This window comes from Phyllobates terribilis, unplaced genomic scaffold (assembly GCF_046119375.1).
Source record: "Phyllobates terribilis strain yellow unplaced genomic scaffold, ASM4611937v1 Scaffold_2__4_contigs__length_985480577, whole genome shotgun sequence".
NCBI classification, from domain to species: Eukaryota; Metazoa; Chordata; class Amphibia; order Anura; family Dendrobatidae; genus Phyllobates; species Phyllobates terribilis.
Window position 1 is genome coordinate 866071450 of NW_027362762.1, and position 27748 is coordinate 866099197.

The following is a 27748-nucleotide window of genomic DNA, read 5'->3' on the forward strand; positions in this document are numbered from 1 at the left end:
CTCAATTTGTAGACACGGTGTTTCGGGCTGTTGGCCCTCGTCAGTGCAAAGTATAAGATCTGATTTGGCTAGGTGAGAGGCTCTGGACTGAGGTCTAAGGGGTAACGTTTCTCCTTATGGAGAGTGACACACCAGCTCTGGCATTTCAATAATACTTTTCCACTATAATGTGATGTGAGAAACATGATCAATTAACATGAATATATCTTCCAGAAAATAGTTCCTTATCCTTGAATGAAGGCTGAGCTGACAAAACATAACTTATAATAGAATGATGAAGATGCCACATTACTGTCCTACATAATAATGTAGCGTATATGTGAGAAAAAGCCAAGTGTTTAGTGCGGTTCTTTAAGGCTGATTCTTCTACAGCAATGCCATATGTTAAGTATTGTACAGGGTAGGCCAATTCTATGGATACACCTAAATTAAATGGGAATGGTTGATGATATCAACTTCCTGTTTGTGGCACATTAGTATATGGGAGGGGAAAAACTTTTCCAGATGGGTGGTGACCATGGCGGCCATTTTGAAGTCGACCATTTTGGATCCAACTTTATTTTTTTCAATGGGAAGAGGGTCATGTGACACATCAGACTTATTGAGAATTTCATAAGAAAAGCAATGGTGTGCTTGGTTTTAACATAACTTTATTCTTTCATGAGTTTTTTACAAGTTTATGACCACTTATAAAATGTGTTCAAAGTGCTGCCCATTGTGTTGGATTGTCAATGCAACCCTCTTCTCCCACTCTTGACACACTGATAGCAACACCGCAGAAGAAATGCTAGCACAGGCTTACAGTATCCGTTGTTTCACAAGTGGTCATAAACTTGTAAAAAACTCATGAAAGAATAAAGTTACGTTAAAACCAAGCACAGCATTGTTTTTCTTATGAAATTCTCAATAAGTTTGATGTGTCACACGACCCTCTTCCCATTGAAAAAAATAAAGTTGGATCCAAAATGGCCGACTTCAAAATGGCCACCATGGTCATCACCCATCTGAAAAAGTTTTCCCCCTCCCATATACTAATGTACCACAAAAAGGAAGTTGATATCACCAACCATTCCCATGTAATTTAGGTGTATCCATATAAATGGCCCACCCTGTATATTTAAGTAACTTTTTTCTTTTTTTTCTGATAATAGACTTTTATTAGACGTCAGTTCAACTTATTATGAGTCTCACTGATGGCACTTCTATATTAACTGAATATGGATAGAGGTCCTGGAAGTCAGGGACAGACTTTTCTGCCAGAGACAAGGAGTTTTACAAAGGAGTGAGCCTCAGGGTTCAGGGTCAGCTCATACCGGAAGAGTCAATGCTGCAGTCATCATTTAGTACATATCTACATGTCATGTAACATTATGCTTTTGTTGTGGAATACCACTCAAAAGACAGAACCTCCAGGAAGATAAGGTTTATTACGGTCGCCCAGGAGCATTAACAATTTCAGTACACTTTTAATATGCAAATTGCCTCTTCAGAGAGAAAGAGGACTTGAACTCTATAGCGCCACCTATTGGAAGGAGCAATTCTACAAGTCACAATTGACTCTTTAACGAGTCTTACAATATGACTTAGGATAAAAGCCAAATCAGAACCTCAATTTGCAGACACAGTGTTTCGTGCTATTGGCCCTCGCCAGTGCAAAACATGCCCCTTTAAGGAGGAGGGAGCACATGTGCCCTAAGCACAGTGCCCTGGGATCTGTGAGCTGTGCAGTAGCCGGAGGAGGAGGAAGTGCGGGACAGGGGCCGCGGAGGTGAGTGAGTCGGCGTCCCTGTAGAGAGGAGAAGCGTGCAGGGACGCCGGCGCTACAAGAAGGTACATCCTGAAAAAAACAGCTGTAATAACATGATAAGAAATGCAGATTTAATTAAAATTAAAAACAAAAAAACAACATCTTGAATAAATAGCTAGTAATATGCTTTAAACTACCTTCCCCCTTACTATAGCTAGAACTCGCATGCGCTGAAATTTGACTGTTCTCTAGATATATGGCTATGGGCAACTGGGCAACCATTTCTCTTTTTGGAAATCACCAAGATAACATAGGTATACTTATAGGTCAGTAAGTTTTTGTTGCTTGAAACGCGTAGGCCTAGTGCTTCTTATGTTTTTAAACATGTTTTAACATGTGTCAGTAAAGTATATTTTTTATATACTGGGGGAACCTGGTATCTATCCTGTAAGTCAATGATTGGACTCTTCAACAACCCTTGGGATTTTTATGAAACCATAGTCTTCTTCAGAAGGAATAGAAGTCGATCCACAGTCAGTTTGTTTGGTGTTCTTGTCTTGTGTCAGTGCAGAGTAGAGTACTGTGTGTCGGGGTGAGAAGCCATTGTATTAGATATAGTAGTTATTGTTTCTCTATATGGAGACCCCCAAACTGGCATAGAAAGGCTCAGCTCCTATTGAATTGAATAGCTTTCTAGCAATGGCTGCTGTACTGTTATCGGAACTGTGCTGTTCTGCTTCTGTTCATTATTTTCATCCGGCCACTGGAGAAAAATAGCTGATTGGTGGGGTGTCGGACCCTCAGCCATCTGATATTGATGACCTGTCCCAAAGATAGCTCATCAAAATCACAAACCCAAACACCACCTTAAAGGGTGGGCCATTGATTTATAGGGTAGATATAACCAATGAGTGGTAGTAGAGAGACAATTTTCTCCCTCTTGAAGAACTATTTTGTATACTCAAATCTATGCCCTCACATTTCCTTCTTTCTCCTCCTTATTCTATTAGATATTAAAAGCCGCTGCAAATAAATATGAAATGATATGAATGCTGAATAGAAGATGCATATATCAACTTCTTCCTGACCGGTAATGTGAGCGGAGGGAGAAATAAATACATGTAAAACTATATAGGTAAATGGATTTTTATTTAGAGACACTTCTCTCAATTTGCGCTGTACATTTAATATATTTGTGATGCAGGCGGTCTGCAGACTTACACTTGCCCCCTGCTGACATGCTACCACCAAACAGCAAATGGTGACAACCTGCAGACTAATCTCTCCCACAGTGGGTGGCAGATCCTTCTCAATTATTACATCCGACTTTCTTTGATGTCTGAGAACCTCCATTTATAGCACCTGTTCTCGGCTGCCGTCACAGTGGTCGGTATATGTATAATTCTCAGTACATGAAAATTTCAGTAAGATCTGAAACTTTCTGCACAGCGTCGCATATTCTGAAGTGATCAAGCCAGGATACACAAGTTTCATCAGACAGCTATTACAATTCATCAGAAGTACTCGGGTCATCATCACATTCATCTGATTAATGAGGATTAAGGAACATTAATTATTCTTACAAAGTGCATCTTCCAAAGAGAGAAAGCCACACAATTAGCTCTTTTTTTTTCTGTAAAAGTGTTTTTAAAGCTTATCTTCTCTACTCTTATGTGGAATCCCGCTGAGAGCGCATTGTGTATTCAGTATGTAAATGGAGCTCTGATGCCTCTCGTCTTATAAAGCCCGTTCTCCCGGAGGTTCATGGAAACTTAGCTCTGCTCATCGTAGCTCTGGCCTAGGGATATCAACACCCTTTATCAACGTGTGCCGAATTATTAGGCACCTTGTTTTCCTCATTCTAAATAGGCTAAAAAATAGAATTATCTGACTTTGAAATGTTAAAAAATATATTCGTTTAGTGTCATGGTGATTCCTATGTGATCACAGAATAGGACTACCAGCGCATGCTTGAGAAAGGTGGTGTTACGAGAAGTTCAAGGGACTCACTGGGTGAGGTGGATCTTCTAAGCCAAGGGTGGGGAACCTCAAGCCCTTGGGCCGTTTACTACCCGTGACGACCTTTTATCCAGCCCCCGGGCAGATTCCCTGGGGCCGCAGTACTTGGGCTCGCAGCTGTATTTTGACTGCCCCCGGCCCATGAATTTCTTCTTGCTCTGTGAGCACGCGCACACAGTGTTCACTACTGAATGCTGAGGCGTATGCAATGAAAGACTATGTCCTGGCACCAGTGCTGGCATCAGGAAGTACTTTGTGGGTGGAGTTAGCTCACAATTTGTATGGCCCCTGAAGTATAATATAAATATCCAAATGGCCCTTGGCATAAAAAAGATTTCCCACCCCTGCTCTAAGCCTAAAGTCCAGGTGGGCACACGAGCCATGGGCGTTGGGCAGCAGGTTGGTGAGTAAAGGGACTGAAAACCATAGGTAGACAGGTGGAATCCTGGAAACCACAGGCAGACGGATGACGTCAGGAAACCGCAGGCAAGCAGAGGATGTAAGGAAACCTTAGGCAAGCAGGTGGAGTGCAGGAAACCGCGGACAGGCGGAGGATGTCAGGAAAACGCAGGCAGGTGGAGTGCAGGAAACCGCAGGCAGGTAGCAGATAACATTCTGGAGTAATGGAAGAGTCAGAAACCAAGGAAGCCGCACACAGCCAGGAAGACGTCCTGAAAACCAAAGGCGGACACAGAGAAGAGGTCCAGGAGACCTGGGGACAGGTAGCCGACAGGGCTCTGGAGTTATTAGAAGCTGCAGACAAGTAGGAAGAAGCTCTAGAAGCTGCTGGTCTATAGATGTCCTGCAGCCCACAGCCAGGTTGCTGTGCACACACAAACTGCAAGTCAGTCTCCGATTCAGTACTAAGGCTCAGGTGTGTGTCTTAATGATGCCCAGGCAGTTCATCACATGGAAACACACCAGGCCACCGGCAAAGTCTGATGTTCACTTTACCTTCCACCTCCAACATACGGCATCAAAGCATGTTCTCAAGGATTTAAACCTGGTGAATGATTCATGTTGTCTACATAAAGGGAAATATGTTGTTAATGCACTTAATGTGATTTTTGCACTGATTTAATGGAAATGAAGAATTTGAGAATATATTGAATATAATCAGAAGAAAGTGTTATGTGTGTTTTTTCTTTAATGAAGAGTATTGAGAAATCCTGAATAACACACTGCTTCATTAGGCCATTATCCTCCAGTGCTGTCATATTCCAGAGCTGTAACCTCTCTGGAGGGCCCAGAAGTAGAAGGTGTTCAATGCTCAGAGACATGGCCGAGGTGAGGAAGGCTGAACCCGACCTCCACTGGGCAAGACACAGAAGTGGAAATGTCAACACTTGGCCAAGAACTATCTGAAGACAGATTTTTCAAAGGTTTTATGGACTGATGAGATGAGTGACTCTTGACAGACCAGATGGATGGGCCATGGCTGGATCAGTAATGGCCACAGACCTCCACTTCCACTCAGATGCCAGGTAGGTGGAGGTAGGCACTGCTATTGGCTGGTATTATTAAAGATGAGCTATTTGGACCTTTTTGGGTTGATGATTGACTCAAAATGATCTCCCAAACTTACTGCCAGAAAATTGAAGACACTTTCTTCAAGCAGTGGTACAGGAAAACCAAGATTTTATGCATCACGGTGCTCCATCGCAGCATCGAAGTCTCCACTGTTTGGTTGCCGGTAAAGGCCTTAAAGATTAAAGAATAATGACCCGGCCCTTCCTCACCTGACCTAAACCCTACTGAGAACTTGTGAACGCTTATATGGCAAATTTATAATGAACAAAAACAGTCACCTCTCTGAAAGGTGATCGTCAACAGATTAATAATCTGACAGACTCCATGGATGGAGTTTGTGACTATTATTGAAAGGGAGGGGTGGCTATAATAGTCACTGATATTTTTTGAAATGTCAGAAATGTATTTTTGTACATGTTGAGTTGTTTGGTTATTCTCAACTTAAGGCCACTTTCACATGTTCAGTATTTGGTCAGTATTTTACATCAGTATTTGTAAGCCAAAACCAGGAGTGGGTGATAAATCCAGAAGTGGTGACGTGTTTCTCTTATATTTTTCCTCTGACTGTTCCACTCCTGTAATACTGACCAAATACTGAACGTGTGAACAGATGAAAATAAACAATTGAGATGGAAAATTTACATTTCTCATTTAGTTGCCCAATAATTCTGCACACATATTCGACCGCCGAAGCCCGCGCTAAAGAGGGAGAGGAGACCTTGGAAGTATATGTACGTCCAAGGTCTCCTCTCCCTCTTTGGCGCGGGTTCCAGCAATGAGCCCGCACCTTTCAGGGCACATGACAGCTGATCTGATCAGCTGACTTGTGCCCCTAACAGCCGCGGATGGAATTGCAATCCACCGCGGCTGTTAACATGTTAAATGCCACTGTCAAACTCCGACAGCGGCATTTAACATGGCCCAGCGGTCGGCGCTCATAGCAAGTGAGCATTTTTGCTACATACAGCAGGGCTTCCTGCTGTATGTAGCACAGGCGATCAGATGATTGCAGCTTCTAGTCTCCCATGGAGACTATAGAAGCTAGTGAAAAGTAAAAAAAAATGTTTTTAATATAGTTTTTAAAAAAAAAAAATATATATATATAAACATTCAAATCACCCCCCTTTCACTCCATTCAAAATAAATCAATTAAAAATCAATCAAAAACACACATATTTGGTATCGCCGCGTTCAGATATATCAATATAAAAAAAGAATTCATCTGATCGGTAAAGACCTTAACGAGAAAAAGATCAAAGCGCCAGAAATTACGTTTTTTTGGTCGCCGCAACATTGCATTAAAATGCAATAACGGGTGATCAGAACATCTTATCTGCCCTAAAATGGTATCAATAAAAACGTCAGCTCAGCATGCAAAAAAAATAAGCCTTCAGTCAGCCTCAGATGCCAAAAAATGGAGACACTACAGGTCTCAGAAAATGGCGCTTTTTTTTTTTTTTTTTTTTTTTTACAAATTTTGGATTTTATTTTCACCACTGAAATAAAAAAGAACCTATACATGTTTAGTATCTACAAACTCGTAATGACCTGGAGAATTATAGTGGCAGGTCAGTTTTAGCATTTAGTGAACATGGTGAAAAAAAAACAAAACACAAAAAACATTTGTGGAATTGCACTTTTTTTTTCAATTTCACTGCACTTGGAATTGTTTTGCCGTTTTCCAGTACACTATATTGTAAAATCAGTGGTGGTGTTTAAAAGTACAACTCATCCCGTAAAAAAACAAGCCCTCACATGGCTATATTGGGACAAAAATAAAAAAGTTATGGCTCTGGGAAGAAGGGGAGCAAAATAGGTAAATGCAAAAGTTGAAAAACCCAAGGTGGTGAAGGGGTTAAAGGGAATCTGTCACCAGGTTTTTGCTGCCTAATCTGAGAGCAGAATAATGTAGGGGCAGCAATCTCATTCTGGCGATGTCTCACTTACTGGGCTGCTTGCTGTAGTTTTGATAAAATCACAGTTTTGCTCTCAGTAGATTATCACTACTTGACTAGGAAACCTGCAGCCAGGTAGTCCTCCATATTCATGAGCTCTGGAATGGTATGGCGGATTAGAAAAAATACAGGGGAATAAAATAGAAGCATAATCTGCCCCCTACTGATCGGGTGACAAGTCCTCTTTAAGTTTGTGTATGATTGGCACAGAAAAGCCCAGTCCGAACTGTAAAAAGAAGCATACGTTTTTTAGTCTGACTGCAGCATAATGTAGAGACAGAGACCCTGATTTTTTCATCAACAGGACATCATTACTAGAGGACTTGTGAACCTGCTGGAAGTAGAGACTTCAATTTTCATGAGCGCTGTATAACCCCGCCCCACCATTGATTGGCTGCTTTCTGTCTATGCACAGTATACACAGAAAGCTGCCAATCAGTGTTGTGGGCAGGGTTATACCGCGCTCAGCATTCAGAGAATTGGCAGATTTGTAGTAGATAAAACAGTGATTTTATTAAAACTGCAGCAAGCAGGAAAGTAACTGACACATTGCTGGAATCAGGGTTGTTGTCCCTACATCATGCTGCTCTCAGATGGAGTAGCAAAAACCTGGTCACTGATTCCCTTTAATGAAACCAAATTGAAAAAAAATGGTTTTCAGCCCCAAATACATGCATTTAAATAAAAACCAAAAAAAGAAAATTGTCCTCACAAGTTGATAACTTCTTGAATAATATTTTGTTCATGTTTGATATTCTTTAACGTGTTTCACTTTTTGTCTCCTTTGGATATCTTATATTACATTCTACCTGTAGCTGACGCGCTTCCATACCTTAGTGCCGATTATTTCTTAATATATTCACCTGTGAGATGACATCTTCTTTAATCAAGTGAAGATTTACATGCCTGCTCATCAGTGAAAATCCATATTTGATGTATAGTGTTTTAGTAAATGTATTAATCAAAGTGTAATCTATCATCCAATGAGTGAAGTAGTCAGAGGAATAATGTGAAAAAAATGTGCAATAGCTGAAAGGCCGATATTAACCAATGTGTTTTTAATGGTCAAACTAAAATTGAGTAAAAATGTTTGATATAAAGTTATTACTCAATATTATCTGAAAGCCTGAAAATTCAGGTACAAAAGCTGTCTATTAATCCATGTGCTCATATATACATAGATTTACCAATTCAGGACTAGGGCATTTTCTCTCGTCCCTGACCAGTCAGATTTATTTTTTTATTTTTTTTGTACATGCATTTTTAATGGCTTTAAAGATTTTTCTCTTTCATACATTAAAATCGTTTTGCTACTTTTTTTTCCCGATACATGGGGCTTAATTTTTGTCATTTTTATATTTTCTTTTTTGTTGCTATCAAGGGAAAATGTATAGAAAATTAAGAAACGTGTCTGTCTTTTACTTTTTTTTTTTATTTACACTAATTTGTTTTTACAACAAAACACCAGGAAAAAAAAACAATGTAAATTTGTTCCCTTTTCCACAGAAATTATTTTTATATATTGGACACTTTTTTATTTTGACTGGATCTGATCTTTAAATAGCGAGTTGGACCGACGATGTTTTTTTTATTTTTTTCATGCTTTTTTTCAATTATTTTATACCCTGTGCCCTTCATAAGGTCTTAAAAGACCTTTGCAGGCTATTGGAACGTTTTCATACATTATTTTTATTGCTGATTTTCCCTGTAACACTGGTTGGTATATTAGCCCTGTTAACCCCTTCCCAACATCCATAGTACATGTATGGAGCATGTTGGGAGCGGGTCACCTCCAGGATCTGCCTTTGTCAATCTCTGACAGCGACATTAACAGCACTCCGGCATGAGAGAAAATCACTCTATGTGCCCAACGATGGCCGCCCTGCGTTGTGATCGCGGGGTGATGTTGGGTTGTTATGGCCGCCGGGGGACTATTGAAGACTGCGGCTGGGCTTCAAAGGAGATCTTGATTTTTACTATATCCAACATTACTGTGGTACTGCTCTATAGAATAGAAGTGATCAGACAATCACAGGTTCAAGTCCCCTAAAAGGACTAACAAATACACCGAAAGTAGAAACAAAAAAGTTTTAAAAAATTGAAAAAACATAGTTTGAATCATCCTCCTTTTCCCTCATTAAAAAAACACATTTGCGGTATCACCTTGTCCATAAAAGTCCAATATATCAAAATATAAATATTATTAAACCCGATTGGTAAACGCCGTAAAGAAATAACAATTTAAATTGTCAAAATAGCTTCTTTTTGGTCACCTCCACGCCACAAAAAATTGTAGTAAGAAGCGATCAAAACGTATCTACCTCAAGATGGCATCAACAAAAATGTTGGCTTTTTTGTTGATGCAGGAAACACAGTCAGATTTCAGTATTGGCAAACAATAAAATATAAAATGCATTCTTCAAAAGGATTTTTAGAAAAAAAAAATTGGCCATATATAAAGAAATAAAAATGTAATTACTAAAATTTGTTGTTTTATGTCTAGTGCTGTTCCCATTTTTCTTCCATGATGTGGTGGACATTTTTGCATAAGTGACAACAGGAAGTGTAGCCATATTGCTTGTAAAGTATCACTTGCTTCTTGCTTCTATACTGCTTTATTGTAGTATAGATGTCATACAAAAGAAGTTCTGCACAAGTAACCAATATCCTTAAAGGGAATATCCATTACATTTAATTAGTTTTAATTGTCACGGCGATAACTTGCGTTCCTTCTCAGCGCCGCCCTACTCACCATGGTCACCGAGCGGTGTCCCGTCCCGTCAGGTTCTCTCGCCAAGGTTTTGTTTATTGCAGTGCTCCTCTGCACTGCTACATGTAATAAAGTGAAAGAAGTGTGCAAGTGTGTTAGGATCACCAAGTAATATAATGAATAATTTATTGTAAGAATACAAACAGTGACATATGCCATATTTTTCATTTTATAAGATGCACCTGAAGACACACCTAGGGTTTAGAGGAGGAAAGTATGGAAAAAATATCTTAGCCAAATAATGTGCTAGCAGTTTTAATAAAATAAAAAATTAATACTATTTTAATGGGGAAGGGGGTTATCTGTGGATGAGGCACTGTTATGGAGGACCTGTGTAATTAGATATCTCATACCAGATACCCTCCTGCTCCCACACTTGTAATTGCAGACTTCTAATCTGAGTTCTGCAATTACAAGGGAGGGGTGTATCTGATCTGAGGGCTGTAATTACAAGGGAGGGGTATCTGATCTGAGGGCTGTAATTACAAGGGAGGGGGGTATCTGATCTGAGGGCTGTAATTACAAGGGAGGGGTGTATCTGATCTGAGGGCTGTAACGACAAGGGAGGGGTATCTGATCTGAGGGCTGTAATTACAAGGGAGGGGTATCTGATCTGAGGGATGTAATTACAAGGGAGGGGGGTATCTGATCTGAGGTCTGTAATTACGAGGGGGGTGTATGATCTGAGGTCTGTAATGACAAGGGAGGGGGGTATCTGATCTGAGGTCTGTAATTACGAAGGGGGTGTATCTGATCTGAGGTCTGTAATTACAAGGGAGGGGGGTATCTTATCTGAGGTCTGTACTTACAGGGGAGGGGCCTATCTGATCTGAGTTCTGCAATTACAAAGGAGGGGTGTATATGATCTGAGGGCTGTAATTACAGGGGAGGGGTGTATCTGATCTGAGGGCTGTAATTACAAAGGAGGAGTGTATCTGATCTGAGGGCTGTAATTACAGGGGAGGGATCTATCTGATCTGAGTTCTGCAATTACAAAGGAGGGGTGTATCTGATCTGAGGGCTGTAATTACAAGGGAGGGGTGTATCTGATCTGAGGTCTGTAACGACAAGGGAGGGGGGTATCTGATCTGAGGTCTGTAACGACAAGGGAGGGGGGTATCTGATCTGAGGGCTGTAATTACAAGGGAGGGGTGTATCTGATCTGAGGGCTGTAATTACAAGGGAGGGGTCTATCTGATCTGAGGGATGTAATTACAAGGGAGGGGTGTATCTGATCTGAGGTCTGTAATGACAAGGGAGGGGGGTATCTGATCTGAGGGCTGTAATTACGAGGGGGGTGTATCTGATCTGAGGTCTGTAATTACAAGGGAGGGGGGTATCTGATCTGAGGTCTTTACTTACAGGGGAGGGGTCTATCTGATCTGAGTTCTGCAATTACAAAGGAGGGGTGTATCTGATCTGAGGTCTGTAATTACAAGGGAGGGGTCTCTCTGATCTGAGTTCTGCAATTACAAAGGAGGGGTGTATCTGATCTGAGGTCTGTAATTCCAAGGGAGGGGGGTATCTGATCTGAGGTCTGTAATGACAAGGGAAAAAAGTGTGACATATAAAGCGGAAAATACGGTAATAAAAAACAATTAAAAAGCTGAAAAACTAAAATAATCCACTGGATGTGTCCATGTTTGGACTAACATCCCTGTTCTCATGTCCACGCCAAGGTGCTACAAATGCATGCAGTTTTCATTTGGTCTTAGGGGACCTGGGTGGTCTCTGCAGGATTTTAACCCTGCTGTGTCCTGCAGAGACGGCCTATCGTGAGAGCAAGTCCTATAAAAGGCAGTTCTGCCCTCTACTCCTTGCTTGAACGTTTGGTTCCTACCTTGTAGTCCGTGTTTATGCTCGTTTCTGTATTCCGCTTTCCGTTACCGACCTGACTAGTTTTCCGGTCCTGCCTGACCTCTCCACTCCTTACCTTGGCTATACCTTCTGATCCTGTGCTGCCTGCCTGACCTCGGACCGCCTGACCACGTTTTGTCTGTGCACTCCTATACTGCGTACCCTGGAATGGTACCTGGTGACTACCTGCAGCCAAGTCTAACCTCACCACTAGAGGCTTTTGTGAAAACCAGTTAGTCGATTAGTCACGTCCCTCCAGGGTAAGCTTGGCACGTTTCGCATTGGGTCCACACCCACCAGCGTTCCAAAAATTAGTTTATTATTGAAATAATAGAGAAAACATTGCAACCTGCCTGACCCTCTGGACTTCTTCCAGCGTCCCACCTGCCGATCTCCTGCTTTTCTCTTTCCGTAGGTGGGCGTCAGGTTGGCTGCAGATGTAATTTTCTGTCAGAGCCAGAAGAAAGAGCTAAAATCTTAATTCTTTTGCTTCAAAAGGAACGTCACCATTGTAGCTAGTCAATGGCTGATTTTTGGCTACAGTACTCACCTGATGCCCAGCGGAGACCACTGTACCAGGAGACCGGTAGAGGATACCGGCGGCAGTATGGGGGAGCTGATTGAATGGAGTGGAGCTGATTAATCGGAGATAAAGCTATTGATTAGATTTTTAACTGCACGACTCTAGGCGATGTCCATTACAAATGAGCCAAAGATATAAGTTTTTCTCGGAGATCCTCTGTATCGAGTGATTTGTAAAACCATGTAACAATGGAATATTGATGAAGATTGATGTGACAAAACAGTAACTGATGAGATTCCTGCACATTGTAAAATAGAATAGTTTTAGGGATGGAGCCGATTAGTGGATATTTATCAACATGATGCAAAGGCGAAATCATGCGGTTGCCCATAGGACACAAGCAACTTGCAAGTCTCATATTTTCAAATGCTCTTTGGTAAAGGAAAGCGGGAACCTGATCATTAGCTCCACTTATCCTTCTGACTAGTGTCAGTACATCTATAATGTGCCAGGAGGATAGTAGACCAAATATTGTCATTCAAAGGAAAGTACAAAGTTGCCAGACTTGTAAGTGTAATGGTGTCTAAGGGATTATGGGCGCTATTAAATGATGGAGGTTAAATGCAGTCTTAAAAGAATTGTGCAGTATCATTTGTGTATTGGGCATTGAGAGGAGCTGAGTAGGACAGTAACTGCTGGGCACCTGCCCGGTATTGTGCACAGTCCTATTCTAAAAGATACGATTTCAGCAACTGTTCCTTGTGGCGTCTCTTAGGCCATGTGCATAGCGCGTTTTTGCCTCATGGATTAGCAGGAATGCTGAGAAAGCTCCCAACATAAACACTAAGTTGTCTATAGGGCTTTAATGCCAGACAGAGGCCAAAAAGATGTTTTTGGCTTTCGTTTGGCTAATAACCATTAGTACACTGCAAAGAAAGCTATGGATATACTGTGCTTATCCATCCCCACAGGATCCAGTAAAAAGTATCTGTTAGGCCCCCTTCACACATGCGTTTTGTATGTCCGTATGCGGTCCGTTTTTTAAGGACCGCACATTCGGGCATATGCACACCCATTGTTTTCAATGGGTGTGCACACATGTCAGGTTTTTTACACGGACTGTGTGTCCATGTGAAAAGCCCGCAGACATGTCAGTTTTTGTGTACAACATGCATAAAATGTGTGCTGCACAGGTGCACACGAATGACATCCGTGTATCATCAACGTGACACCCACCGGCGCCTGGGAATCAGCGGTACAGTTCACGCTGTTCCCCAGCGCCGGCTGTTGAAGGCAGCTCTCATCATTGTTAGCTGCTTGCGCTGAAATTAGTGTGAGAGACAATGATGGGAGTTGTATTCAACACCCATTGAATACATGCTGTGTAAAATGAAGAATGAAATTGAATAAATGGCGTGGGCTCCCTCCGATTATTCATACCCAACAGAGGGAAAGCCGCCCATCGGGGGCTGATATTACTAGCCAGGGAAAGGGGCCATTAGCCAAAAATGTTCCCTGGCTTTAATAACAGCCCACAACTTGATTAGCGTTTGCTGGCTAGATTACAGGGGGGTCCCAGAAAAAAATTGATGTAGGATCCCACTATAAAATCTACAAAGGCTAAACAGGGAAGGGGCAATTGATCTTGGCCCCCTCCGAGGGTAATAACATCATCCATCAGGGGCCTCAGAAATGGTGCATCAATAAGATGCGCCAAATCTGGCGCTTAGCCTCCGCTCTTCCCACTTTCCCTGGTGTGGTGGCAAGTGGGGTAATAGGGTTGGGGTTCATGTCAGCTTTGTATTGGCAAGCAACGAATCACCGCACACTCTTGATGCAATTTGCAGAAAATTTATTTCACACTAGCTGTACCCGTCCATGTGTTGCTGTGACTCATAGAATCATAGAATCATAGAATGGTAGAGTTGGAAGGGACCTCCTGGGTCATCTGGTCCAACCCCCTGCTCAAAGCAGGATTCACTAAATCATCTCAGACAGATGTCTGTCCAGCCTCTGTTTGAAGACGTCCATTGAAGGGGAACTCACCACCTCTCGTGGCAGCCTGTTCCACTCATTAATCACCCTAACTGTCAAAAAGTTTTTTCTAATATCTAATCTGTGTCTCCTTCCATTTAGTTTCATCCCGTTGCTTCTAGTCTTTCCCTGTGCAAATGAGAATAAAGATGATCCTTCTACAATGTGACAGCCCTTGACATATTTGTAGACAGCTATTAAGTCTCCTCTCAGTCTTCTTTTTTGCAAGCTAAACATTCCCAAATCCTGCAACCGTTCCTCATAGGACATGGTTTGCAGACCAGTCACCATTCTGGTCGCTCTTCTCTGAACTTGTTCCAGTTTGTCTATGTCTTTTTTAAAATGTGGTGCCCAAAACTGTACACAGTATTCCAGATGAGGTCTGACCAAAGAGGAGTAAAGACCGATAATGACTTCACGTGATCTAGACTGTATGCTTCTGTTAATACATCCCAGAATTGTATTTGCCTTTTTTGCTGCTGCATCACACTGTTGACTCATGTTCAGTCTATGATCTATTAGTATACCTAAGTCTTTTTCACATGTACTGTTGCTTAGCTCTATTCCTCCCATTCTGTATATGCTTTTTTCATTTTTATTGCCCAGATGTAGTACTTTGCATTTTTCCCTGTTAAAAACCATTCTGTTGGTTGCTGCCCACTGCTCCAGTTTATTTAGGTCTTTTTGAATCCTCTCTCTCTCTTCTCTAGTATTAGCTATCCCTCCTAGCTTTGTGTCATCAGCAAATTTAATCAGTTTACCCTCAATTCCTTCATCTAAATCATTGATGAAGATGTTGAACAATACAGGTCCAAGGACAGAGCCCTGTGGTATCCCACTTGAGACATTCATCCAGCTGGATGTGAAGCCATTTACAACCACCCTTTGAGTCCGATCACTAAGCCAGTTATGAATCCACCTAACAGTTGCCTGGTCCATTGCATACTTGGTCATTTTTTCAATAAGGATGGTGTGAGATACTTTGTCAAATGCTTTGCTGAAGTCAAGATATACTATATCTACAGCATTTCCCTGATCCACCCAGTCAGTGATTCTGTCATAGAAGGAAATTAAGTTAGTCTGACATGACTTGTTAGTTACAAACCCATGCTGACTCTGGTTAATCACTTCATTCTTATCCAGGTACTTACATACATGATGTTTAATAATTTGTTCAAAGATCTTTCCTGGTATAGAAGTCAGACTCACCGGCCTATAGTTCCCTGGGTCCACCTTCTTCCCCTTTTTGAAGATAGGAACAACATTTGCTCTTCTCCAGTCTTCTGGGACTTCTCCTGTTCTCCAAGAATTTTCAAAGATTATGGAGAGTGGTTCTAAAATTTCTTCTACGATCTCCTTCAGTACTCTGGGTTGTAATTCATCTGGACCTGGAGACTTGAACTCATTTATGTTAGCTAAATATTCCCTCACAATCTTTCTGTTTACAGATAACTTGGATTCTTCTATTCCTTTAAAAGGACAGTGAAAATCAGTTGATGTTACATTTTCTTTCTGAGAGAAAACAGATGCAAAATAGGAATTAAAAAGTTCGGCCTTCTCAACATCCTCTCTTACCATTTCTCCATTTTCATCCTGTAAAAATCCTATAGCATCTTTGACTTTTCTTTTACTTTTGACATACCCCCAAAATCCTTTTTTATTGCTTTTGACATCTCTTGCAAGCCTTAATTCATTTTCAGCTTTAGCTAACCTGATACGTGCCCTACAGGATCTGCAGACTGCATTATAATCTTCTTTAGATATGCCTCCCTCTTTCCATTTAATAAACATTTCTTTCTTTCTTTTTAGCATGTGTTTAAGTTCTGTGTTCATCCATCCTGGTTTCCTTAAATGCTTCCCATTCTTCCTACTTTTCGGGATTGTTAACGATTGTGCTTTGAGAATCTCATTTTTAAAAATTTCCCATCCTTCCTGGACATTTTTGTCCTTAAGGACATCCAGCCATTGGATCCCTCCTATTCTCTTTCTGAGTCTCTTAAAATCTGCCTTTCTAAAATCTAACCTTGAAGTTTGAGTCTTCACATGTCTTCCTCCTCTAGTTATCCAAAATTCTATAACAGCATGATCGCTGCCTCCTAGGGTCCCAGCCACCTTTACCTCCTCAACCATTTCCTCCCTGTTTATAAGGATTAGATCCAAAGTAGCAGATCCCCTTGTTTTCTCCCCTACCTTTTGGAAGATAAAGTTGTCAGCAAGAGAGGATAAGAATTTGCTTGACCTGTTAGTTTTACTTGAGAGAGATTCCCAACAAATGTCTGGATAGTTGAAATCTCCCATGACCACTACGTCATATTTTTTGGAGAACTTGGTCATTTGATACATAAAGAGTTCATCCATATCTTCAGCTTGCCCAGGTGGCCTGTAGTAAATGCCTACAATGGTGTCCTTTCCGTTGTTCTCTCCTTATATTCTTACCCAAACAGTTTCCACAGAACTCCCAGTCTCTGAAGCTTCAATCTCTGTGCAGATATACGCTTTTCTAACATACAATGCGACACCTCCTCCTCGTTTATCAATTCTGTTTCTTGCAAATAAGTTGTATCCTTTTAGCCTTTTATTCCAATCATGTGTATCGTCCCACCAAGTTTCAGTGATTCCAATGACATCATATTCCTTTTCCTGCATTAGTAGTTCCAATTCTCCTTGTTTGTTGCCCATGCTTTGTGCATTTGTATAAAAACATTTTAGTTTGTGATTGGTTTCTCTTCCTCCCATATTTTTATTATTTAAATTGTTTTGTCTTTGTTCTTCCTTTCCACTTCCAGTAGCAGAGATCTCAATAGTATTTGTCAGCTGTATGGCTTTTTCTGGCCTTTTGCTTCCCTTCCCACATTGTTCTAGTTTAAAGCTCTTCTGATGAGTGTAGCAAGGCGACTTCCAAATACATGTTTTCCAGTCTTCGTAAGGTGCACCCCATCTCTAGCAAGTAGTCCATCGTATAGGTAATTCATCCCGTGATCCAGAAATCCAAATCCTTGTTGACGGCACCATCGACGTAGCCAGTTGTTCACCTGTAGAATCTTATTCCACCTCATTGTTCCATGGCCATCCACTGGGAGGATGGATGAGAAGACCACCTGCGCTCCCAATTCTTTCACTTTCTTGCCTAAGTCTTCAAAGTCACTGCAGATGGTTTCCAGGTCCTTTCTTGCGGTGTCATTTGTCCCCACATGTATTAGCAGGAATGGGTAGTGATCTGTAGGTCTGAAGAGTCGTGATATCCTGTCAGACACATCTTTAATTTTTGCTCCAGGAAGACAGCACATTTCTCTTGAGGTTATGTCTGGTCTGCAGATAGCGGCCTCTGTTCCTCTTAACAGGGAATCCCCCATGACCACCACTCTTCGTTTTTTCTTCACAACATTCTTCTTTCTCCATCCAGGAGGATTCTGAGGACTTACAAGGTTATTCATTGCTGGCAAAGTCTTATCTTGCTGTATTTCTTCAAGGTTCTCCTGCGTGAGAGCCTGGTACTGGTTCCTGAGCAGTATGGGTGCTGACTGCCTCTCGATCCTCCTGCTTCTGTGGGTCACATGCTTCCATTCCTCTGTTTCATCAGGTGCAGTTCGAATTTCTTCTCTTTCTGAATCATGAAGAGATAATTCTGCTCTGTCTAAGAACTCTTCACCTTCCTTAATGATTTTCAAGGTAGTTAACCTCTCTTCTAGATTTCGCAACTTTTCCTCCAACAGGGACACAAGCTTGCATTTCTGGCATGTGAAGTTTGGCTTTTCCATTGGCAAGTCTGTGAACATGTAGCAGGATATGCAGCTCACCAAATGGCTCCTGGACTCTTCCATGTTCTTACTGTTAATGTTCTGAAAACAGTGAAAAATGCTTCAAAATGCGCGCGCCGTTAAGGAATATGCAAATTATCTACTCAGGACTCCTCCCCTGGTTTACCGATGTCCTCTTTTCAGCTCCAACAGCCAAAATCCAGTGTTCTTTGAGCTCGCGGAGACTCTTCACTTACCCCAAAATGCAGTGGGAATATGCAAATTATCTCCTCAGGACTCAATCTGGTTAAATGGAAAAGAAAGAAAAGAGAAAGCGCACGTTTCTAAAATATTTAATTTCACAATGCTTTTGGGTATACATTATTTTTTGTTGTTCCATTGTCTATGTAGATATAGAGATTGTCTGGTTTGCCGACTCTAGAACATGCGACATATAATTGTCCCTGTGAGAAGCAATCCGTGTCTAGATTTAAACCGCACAATTCTAAAGAGTTATATACTTACATGTTTATTTATATAGATATGTATATCTCAGATGTGGCAATGCTGGCACTGTTGTTAGTTATGCCCATCAGGCAGGCATGGTGGCAGCCTGTATCCTGTGACCCCTGCAGGCCTGTACTCTGTCACTAAAGAGGTCGGTACTTGCTTTCAGGTGTCACAATGGAGCCGGTCATATCAGGGATTGCTAGTTATGAAATTCCCTAGTACAGAGGGAATGTAACAGGAAGGGGCGCAGAGATGAAGGCAGGCGGCAGAGGAGGAGGGGGTGATCCGCTCGACATGTCCCGGGCCGGTACCGGCCAAATCACAGCGCCGCTCCCACCGGTGGTGCAGTGGGATTTACACTCGCTCGCTATCCGCCCACTGCTGTGAGCCTCAGGCCCAGCTCAGCGCCCAGAGCGGAGGCCGCGGCCCGCGCCTCTCCCTCTCTCCTTCCCTCCCTCCCCCGCTTGTTGTTGCACAGTTGGAAATAAAACTAACCTGCCGGAGAAGAAGAAGCCGCAGCGGTGCCGGAGAGCAGAGGCGGCCGCCTCTCAGGCGCTGGTGATGATGAGCAGCAGCGTCTATCGGCCTCGAACAGACGGTCTCGTCATTCCCCTTTCCCCCAACCCCCACGGGAGACATGAAAGTGACGCGCCCCTGGGCCTGTGTCGCGCTGCGTTGCGCACGCGGGAGCTTACCCGGAGCCGGATCTGTTTAGGGTTGTAGTCTCGTGGCGGTGACCCGGTCCGTGCCCAGGGAGTCAAACTGGACGGCAGTCTGTTAGCGGTAGAAAATGGTTGATGACTACGCCACCCGTTGAATGCAGCCAGGGGGCTGCTGCTGCAGGGCAGACCGCTGAGGCCGGTGGAAGGGTGGTGCAGCGTGATAGTATAACCCCCAACGGGAGGGGTATGGCCTCAGGGCAGCCGACGTGGATGATGGGGGTAGCAGGAACCACTCAGAGACGGTATGGTAGCGTTCAGGGTCTTTACTGGTAACAACGATAGACCCTCCCGGAGTACTTGCTAGCGAACGGGGCCTGGTCAGTCCTTGAGCAGATGGGATCTCCCCTGGCCAGGCGTAGTTGTAGGCCTCCCAAGCTGACTGTACTCTTCTGGCTACCTTGCTAGAAGCTGATGTAAGTAGCCCACGTCCCTGAGTGTACCGTGTGGTGCTCACCCGTATGGCCGGTGACTCGGGGCCTTCTAATGGCTTCCGCTCCACGATGGCGGTGCTGGTCCCACGCGTGTGACCGTGCCTTCGGGCTTCTGGGCCAGGGGACCTGAAATCCCCTGCCTGGCGGATTCTGCTGCTGGGTAGAAGTTAGTCCCCACAGCCTCGGACTCCGGGTCCGGTAAAGAATCTTCTTAGTCAGGGCGAGCTCTTTAGCTGCCAGCCCCTGACTCCTTGTGACTCTGCTGCTTCCTATGCTGCTCTTGTCTCTACTCTTCCTGGACTCCAGGCTCAGGCCCCTGGACAGGGCCTGCCTGTGGAGCAGAGCCCATAGAGCAGCTCTGCTCCCTGTCTTCTCCTCTCAGAACCCTCTACTCTGCCTCAGCCCCAGGTTTATATAGGGGAAGTCCTTCCCCTCCCAAGACTGGGCAGGAGGTGTGGCATGCACAGGATCCCTGACCAAAGGACCTCCCACCTGCTCTCAGACGTAATATCTCTATCACTGTGACAACCAGACCCCTGGGGTGTCACAAAAGGAGCAGAGCACAGGCAGCGGCTGGGGCGAATAAAGGAGAGGGAGAAAGGTTTATCAATGAGATGTCACTAAGGGGGGAGAATGCTGGGTGTCCGGGGAGAGTCAGCCTGGGACTGAGCTCGTAACACCCCACTCTTCCTGTTGCTTTTATGTCCAACAGCTAGTATATAAAAACATAGTAGGTATATAAAAACATGCGTGTATTCGAATACAACGTTGTGTCAAAATTTCAAAGCAATCGGTGAAGAACTTTCAAAGATTTAAGATTTTGAACAAACGAACATTTACATTTTTATTTATATAGATGTATCACATGTAGTGAGTACGACATAGGCACTGATATAGAAAAGCTGCAGGAATTATGCAACACAAAATTATAAATAATGTTTCGACCCTGCCAGGGTCTTATTCTTATTGTCGCTGTGAAGAAAAGAGACTATCCATCAAAATAAAGTTTACACACATAAATATGTACATATACACAAATTATTTACAATATATTCAAAAGGTGGGACCTGTCTATTCATGTTATGCATGCAGGTATGTCACAAGAACATTCTTCTATACAAAGTAGATTCTTCATCATTTCCCAAGGACATTCGTACCATAAATAAGGGTCCCTAGTGTGTCCACACAGGGTATGTCAGAGAGATATCATTGGGCCTCTTACTGTCGTATAGTTTTGCAGGATCTCTTTCAGCCCTGCACCTACTAGCATGTTAGTAGCTATATATTTTTTTTTTGGTGCACTCATATACATATACATAAACAAGTACTCTGTTCTCATGACTTGTTGTTGACCTGTCTGCTCTGTCACATTTTTGTGTCTTTTCTAATTACTTAAGTCCACGTATTTTGTATTATATGCTATTTGTTTTGATGCTTGAATGTTTTGTAAAAATATATTAATAAAATGTATACTTTTTATAATGATTAAGCGCCATATGTATTATTTTGTAATTTAATTATGGCTGTTAAGATTCCTTTTTTCTCTATTTCTTTCCTTCAAAAATACCATTGGTAGTAAAGCAGAGCAACAGGGATTTGTCACAACGTTAAATAGAGAAGTGAATGTAGCCAGGAAGAGGGGAACAAATAGAGCCAATGTTAGAATAGTATCCAGGGGTAGGGGATATGGAAACAATAAGGGGAGGGTGAGTGGAAGGGAGTATATAATGAAACGTTTGAGATGCGGTGCCCATAATCAGCAGAGCATATAGTCAGAGAGATGGTGCAGGAACAGGCATGCACATCACAAAGTAAAATTTAGTTCAGGTAGTATACCTCAGGGTTTAGAAGTACAGTCAAAAGAATAGTGCAGGTAAAGGCAAGTATTTAGAAAAGTAAAATTCAGTTAAGGATAAAGAGGGAAATAGTCTACCTTGGTAATGAGTGTATCTGCGCTCCCGCGCCTTTATCATGTGCATCTGTGTCAGAAGAAGTGTGTGGGTGTTTAAATAGCTCGCCGCGAGTACCGCCGGACTGGAAGTGCATGGTTAAATTCCTTGAGGGGTGTAGTTTTCAAAATGGGGTACTTGTGGGGGGTTTCCACTGTTTAGGCACATCAGGGGCTCTGCAAACGCGACATGTCGTCCGCTATCTATTCCAGCCAATTTTTTGCTCCAAAAGTTAAATGGAACTCCTTCCCTTCCGAGCCCTGCCGTGCGCCAAAACAGTTGCTTTCCACCATATATGTGGTATTGTCGTACTCAGTAGAAATTGCACAACAAATTTTATGGTCCATTTTCTCTTGTTACCATGTGAGAAAATGAAAAATTTGGGGCTAAAGCAACATTTTTATGGGAAAAATTTTAATTTTCATAGTTTTCTTCCAGATTGCTTTAGTTCCTGTGAAGCATCTACAGGGTTAATAAACTTCTTAAATGTGGTTTTGAGCACTTTGAGGGCTGCCGTTTTTAAAATGGTGTCACTTTTCAGTATTTTCTGTCACATAAGCCACTCAAGGGGGTTAATCATAGAATCATAGAATCATAGAATGGTAGAGTTGGAGGGGACCTCCTGGGTCATCTGGTCCAACCCCCTGCTCAAAGCAGGATTCACTAAATCATCTCAGACAGATGTCTGTCCAGCTCTGTCTGAATATTCCACCCATAGACGCTGTGTGGCTTTACTGTATCTCTGTATTCGTTTGGTTGCCTCCAGGGCAAATTATAGTCTCTTTTAAATACCTTTTTTATTTCCAGGGGTATATTGGTTCCTGGTGGATTTGGATCTCGAGGAACAGAAGGAAAACTACAATCAATCACCTGGGCCAGAGAAAGAAAGATTCCGTTCCTAGGTACAGCTGAGCCATTTAACTGACTCCAGAAATAGCAATATGATATGGGCAAGTGCAGTCAATGTGATGGGACAGGAGTGTGCCGCTGAGGTTCATGGCAATTAGCGCATCTGTGAGATGAATTATACCCTTCATAGAGAAGCAGATTTCTCATTACTAGTCAGGGGATGAGCGGACAATTGACTGACCTTGTGCAGAAGAGCGGTTAAGACTTGTTTTGTTAAAGGAGATGAAGCAATAGAGAGATTTACGATTCTATAGTAGGTGAAGATCAGAAAAGGAAGTTTGAGAAGAAAATATAACGTAACAATAACATGACTGTATAAACGCCCTAAAATATTTGATCACTCTGTGACAAGTGTTAATCTGATATACAGTTCCCTGATCAGTACTGATCTTCTATCTAGTGTCTGATTTATTTCCTTTCTCTTCTGTCAATCCATCGTCCCTTCTTCTGATACAGTTTCATGCTTAACACATAGAACTCGCAGCTGAAAAAATGTGTCCACGAGGCCGGCAGACTATTTATCTGGCTTATATCAATTGTTAAAGGAAATCTGTCAGCAGGTTTTTGCTACCTCATCTAATAGCAGCATGAAGTAGGCAAAGAGAAGCTGAATCCAACGATGTATCACTTAGATGACTAGGAGCAGCCGTTCTCACACAATCATAGTTTTTAGATTTAGCATGAAGCAGAGCTGAGAAACCTAACCCCACCCACACCACAGCTAACCCCGCCCACACCAGGCTCTTTATGTACAATGTCCATAGACAGTTAGCTGCTAATCACAGGATGGGGCGTGTTGGACCAGGGCCCAGGTGACCAGTTAGTCACAGCAATGATAAAGTACTGGTGCTAAAACAATCATTGCAAGCAAACAAAACCTTAGAGCTTGATAACAAAGACATCGCTGAAATCCGTGTTTTAACCCCTACCTCATGGTGTCTTCAGATTACATTGCAAAAACCTGCTGACAGAATCTCTTTAGGGCTCGCTCACACTGCCGTATAAATCGGACGAGTGCAATGTGAGAAACCATCACATTGCACTCTGACAAAAGGTTGTTCAGTGCTCATCTGAGAGTTTTTTCTTAGCTCAGATCAGAATGAGAAGAAAACTGCAGCATGCTGCTATTGTCTGCGAGAATCGAATTGCACTCGCCAATCCAAGTCATTGGGTGCAAGAAAAAGATCGCAAGGCACACGGACCAAGCGTGTGACGTCCATTATTTATGCACACAGCTCTAAGGAAAACTGACATTTTATCAGCCAAGTACAGAAAATGCACAGCCCGAACTGTCAGAATAGAATAGATAGATATATGTCAGTGAGATGCATATAATCAGTGCTTTGCGTTTGTAGTTTTCTGTACTTGTATTAAGCTAATAATTAAATAAATTAATGAAAAAATTGAAAAAATGACTTGGGCCCCCTTATTTTTACTAATCAACTGAGGTAAAGCAGATAGCTGTGAACTGGTGTTATTATTCTGGGAAGGGGCCAATATTCATGGATCTTCCCAGTCTATCAATAACAGCTCACAGCCCATCTGTATAGCCTTCACTGGTTATTAAAAAGGGGGGATCAAAAAAAATTTACGTGGGGTCCCCCTATTTTTAATAACCAGCAAAGGCTAAGCAGACAGCTGCAGGCTGATATTAATAGGCTGGGAAGGGGCCATGGATATTGGCCCCTTCCCAGACTAATAACACCAGCCCTCAGCTGCCCCAGAAATGGTGCATCCATCAGATGCGCCAATTCTGGCACTTAGCCTCGGCTTTTCCTGATTGCCCTGGTGCCCAATGGTTTTGGGTTTGATGTCAGCAGTGTAATGTCTGCTGACATCAAGGCCATAGGTTAGTAATGGAGAGGTGAAAGTCAGACACTCCCATTACTAACCCCGTAGTCAAAAGAAATAAACACACACACAGAAAAAGTCCTTTAATTGTAAAAAGCACTCCCAGACAATTACTCTCTTTTACCCATTTATTAGCAAAAAAATTAATCCACAGGGTCCGCCGTAAATCCATAATATGGGTGATCCACGACGATCCCTGACCCTGCTACATCTGGAGGCTGTGATGAGCGGTGACATCAGTACCATGACCGCTCACCACGGCCGCCGGAACACACTGAGAGGAGAGTGAGAACCAGCGGCAGTGACGAGCGGTGACGTCAGTAAGGTTCCTCTCTTTCCTTTGAGTGACCGTGACTGGGTCCACTATGAGTAAGGTGCAACATTTATTTATGCAGGACTGTGACTATCTACTGTAACAGCGGGTATAGAGTGTGCGGTATTTATGTCCATAGTGACATTTACAATTTATATTATCACACACTAGACTATGCCTCTTGTTCTGTTGATTCTCCTATCTTCACCCTTCCTGTAAGGACCCTAGCCTTTAATGGGTATAATATACAACGTTATATCATATTTTTGTGTCACCAAGGATTTGGCTATTGGCTTGTTATCCTTTTTTAATTATGTGTGTGTTGATGTTTAATAGTGTAATAAAGTTTACCCCCTATTTTGCCTCAAAACTCCTTTGTCGTTTTGCTTTAATATATCTGTTGGAGTGGCATTACTGCCTCTTTCCACTTGGTTGGATGTAATATGACTTAGATTGATACATAATAATGTACCTAATGAATCTATTGCTATTTAATTACTGTATCTTGTAGAGAACTTTCCCCTAAGGAAAATCCTACCTTTAAAAATCTGTTGGCTCAGTTTGCAGAAATTGTCTTTCATTTTAATATGCTAAGGAGGTTCTTGGTGAGCCGGTGTAGGGATTATTCCCTCCTTTACGTCCTCAGGCAATGTCCGCCCTGCTCTTCACTAATTGGCTTCATATAAGCCAGAACTGTCTCTACTACAATTCCGTGCATGGAGCAAAAATCAGTGTATCAGCACATCAGGGAGCAGACCATCTCCAGGAGAAGCACTTTTTCTATGCATGCCCTGATTGATGCACGTGCAAGATTTCTGTGCAGCGAGCACTGTGAATCATTGAAGAGTTTGCAGAGAGAACCTGAGAACATGTAGGAGGAAAAGTGCATCAGGCAGTGCGACCCCACCCACAGTGCACTGAACACATATTACGGACTATTTCTGCAAAAAGAGCCAAGAGTAATGGTAGGATTTTTCTTAGGACCAGGTCCCCTAGAAAGTGATGTGCTTGGATTATGCAGTGAATAGTAGCTGCCAGACCCCCTTTAGGTTGACCTTCTTTACCTCTTACTTTTGTAACTCTTACCTTGTGTTTTAGGTGTGTGTTTGGGGATGCAGTTGGCTGTAGTGGAATTTGCAAGACATTGTTTGAACTGGAAAGGTGAGTATTTGTACTATTTGATGGGGTGAATCTAACGCCAATTTCACATGTCTGAAGATAGACCGTGATGTCTGGATCGCATCTGGTCTCTTGACTCAAACTCAACAGCCTCATATGAATACGTGAGACTGATAAGTTTGGGTCAGGAGGTCCATTATCAGTCCAGACATGGTGGTCCATATTTTGACCATGAATGACGGTTGTGTAAAACTGGCCAAAGTCTAAGGCCTCATTCAGACGTCCAATTTGTTGACGTACAAGAATATCGGATCGATTATTCTGATCAGACTCTGCTCCGAGTTTGATCAAAGTGTAGTCCATCTGATTTTCTCGTTCGTTGAGAAATTTAAAATATAAAACAATTTCTCCACTTTCTCCATTCTGAGAGTCTGTGAAAATCAGACTGCACTCAGATGTCGTCCGAATATGGTCTGATTTTTTCACTGACTCATTGACTTGCATTGTCGATTTTGATCCAACTCTCAGCTCAAAATCAGACATTTCTCTGATATTTGCTGTGGACTACTTGGTCCGAGGAAAAAAATCAAACAATAGAATGGTCCCATAGAATATCACAGGTACGAGTGTTATCCGTGAAAAACACGCATAGCACTCGTGTGCAAAAATTGGATGTCTGAATGAGGCATAAGGCTGCTTTCACACTACCCTTTCTCCTTTGTTCTGTGGCTCCGTTGGGGCTTACGTCCGAACCCCGCACACTCAGTGATTTTGTCGTAGTCTGCTACGTCTGGGTGTCCACCTCCAGTAGGTGTATATGCCCGAAAATTATGCAAGACATACTGCACGATTATAGTCAATGGCCCGGTAGGCCCCGTCAGGGGTCAGACGTAAGCCCCGACGGGGACACTGAACGTGGCAAATAATGCAGTGTGGAAGCACCCTAAAAACGTGACTCTCTGTCAGTTTTACGAAGCATTTTTTTTCTATAGTCAGTGTTGTGCAGATGTGTTAAAAAAGGAGAAATGTTAGAAGAAAGTTTCTATTTAAAGAAATGTAACAAAAAATGTAACTGCGCAGAATTAACAAAAATATATATAGAGAGAGGATTAAACTGAAGAGAACGTGTTAATTTTTAAGGGGTTCTCTACTATATTACAAAATTATAAAAGGCTGTTGTCAGACGTGTAGGTCTGATCAAAAAGAGTCACGATTGTATCCAAATCAGACTGTATCTATGTCTTCTTTATCGGACAGCTTTATTAATTAGATTATTGTAAAAGTATATTGTGGTGGGTCCTGTATCAGTAGGAGCATTTATCTTTATAACTGCTCCTGTCCCGTTGTCACATCCAGACTACAGAATATTTGATCAGTCTTCCTACGAAACAAAATTCAGATAAGTTAAATGTCAAATAAAATGGAAGAGAACGTCCATCACATGTACTGGAGCAGCTTTACTATCTCTGTCTAATAAAACCCTCCACTGTAGCCATTAAAAGGGATGAGTGAAATGTCACTTACCTTGTTAGCACAATGTTGAAATGAGGCACATGGCGTCATCTCCGCAGCGCTGCACTGTATTGTCATTCTCAAAAATGTATAAGCATTAGCATTACTTTCTGTTATGCAAAATGTCTCTTCAGAGAGGAAGAGGACTTGTGTTTGCTAAAGCTTTAATGCATACCTATTTATTTTTTTTATATAATTTTCCCAAACTTACATGTCCTGCAGATTGGTGGGAGTCTGTGTCTTGAGACCCTAAAAAAATG

At 42.2% G+C, this 27748-nt stretch overlaps 1 protein-coding gene across 2 annotated transcripts in view; it reads left to right on the plus strand.

The window, feature by feature from the left end:
* The window catches only part of CTPS2 (CTP synthase 2), a 235292-nt gene that overhangs the window by 72461 nt on the left and 135083 nt on the right, over positions 1 to 27748 (plus strand). For both annotated transcript variants that reach the window (XM_073668039.1, XM_073668038.1), the window contains 2 exons: positions 22592 to 22686; positions 25956 to 26018. In XM_073668039.1, the coding sequence (XP_073524140.1) occupies positions 22592 to 22686; positions 25956 to 26018 (158 nt within the window). The remainder of the gene's footprint in view (positions 1 to 22591; positions 22687 to 25955; positions 26019 to 27748) is intronic.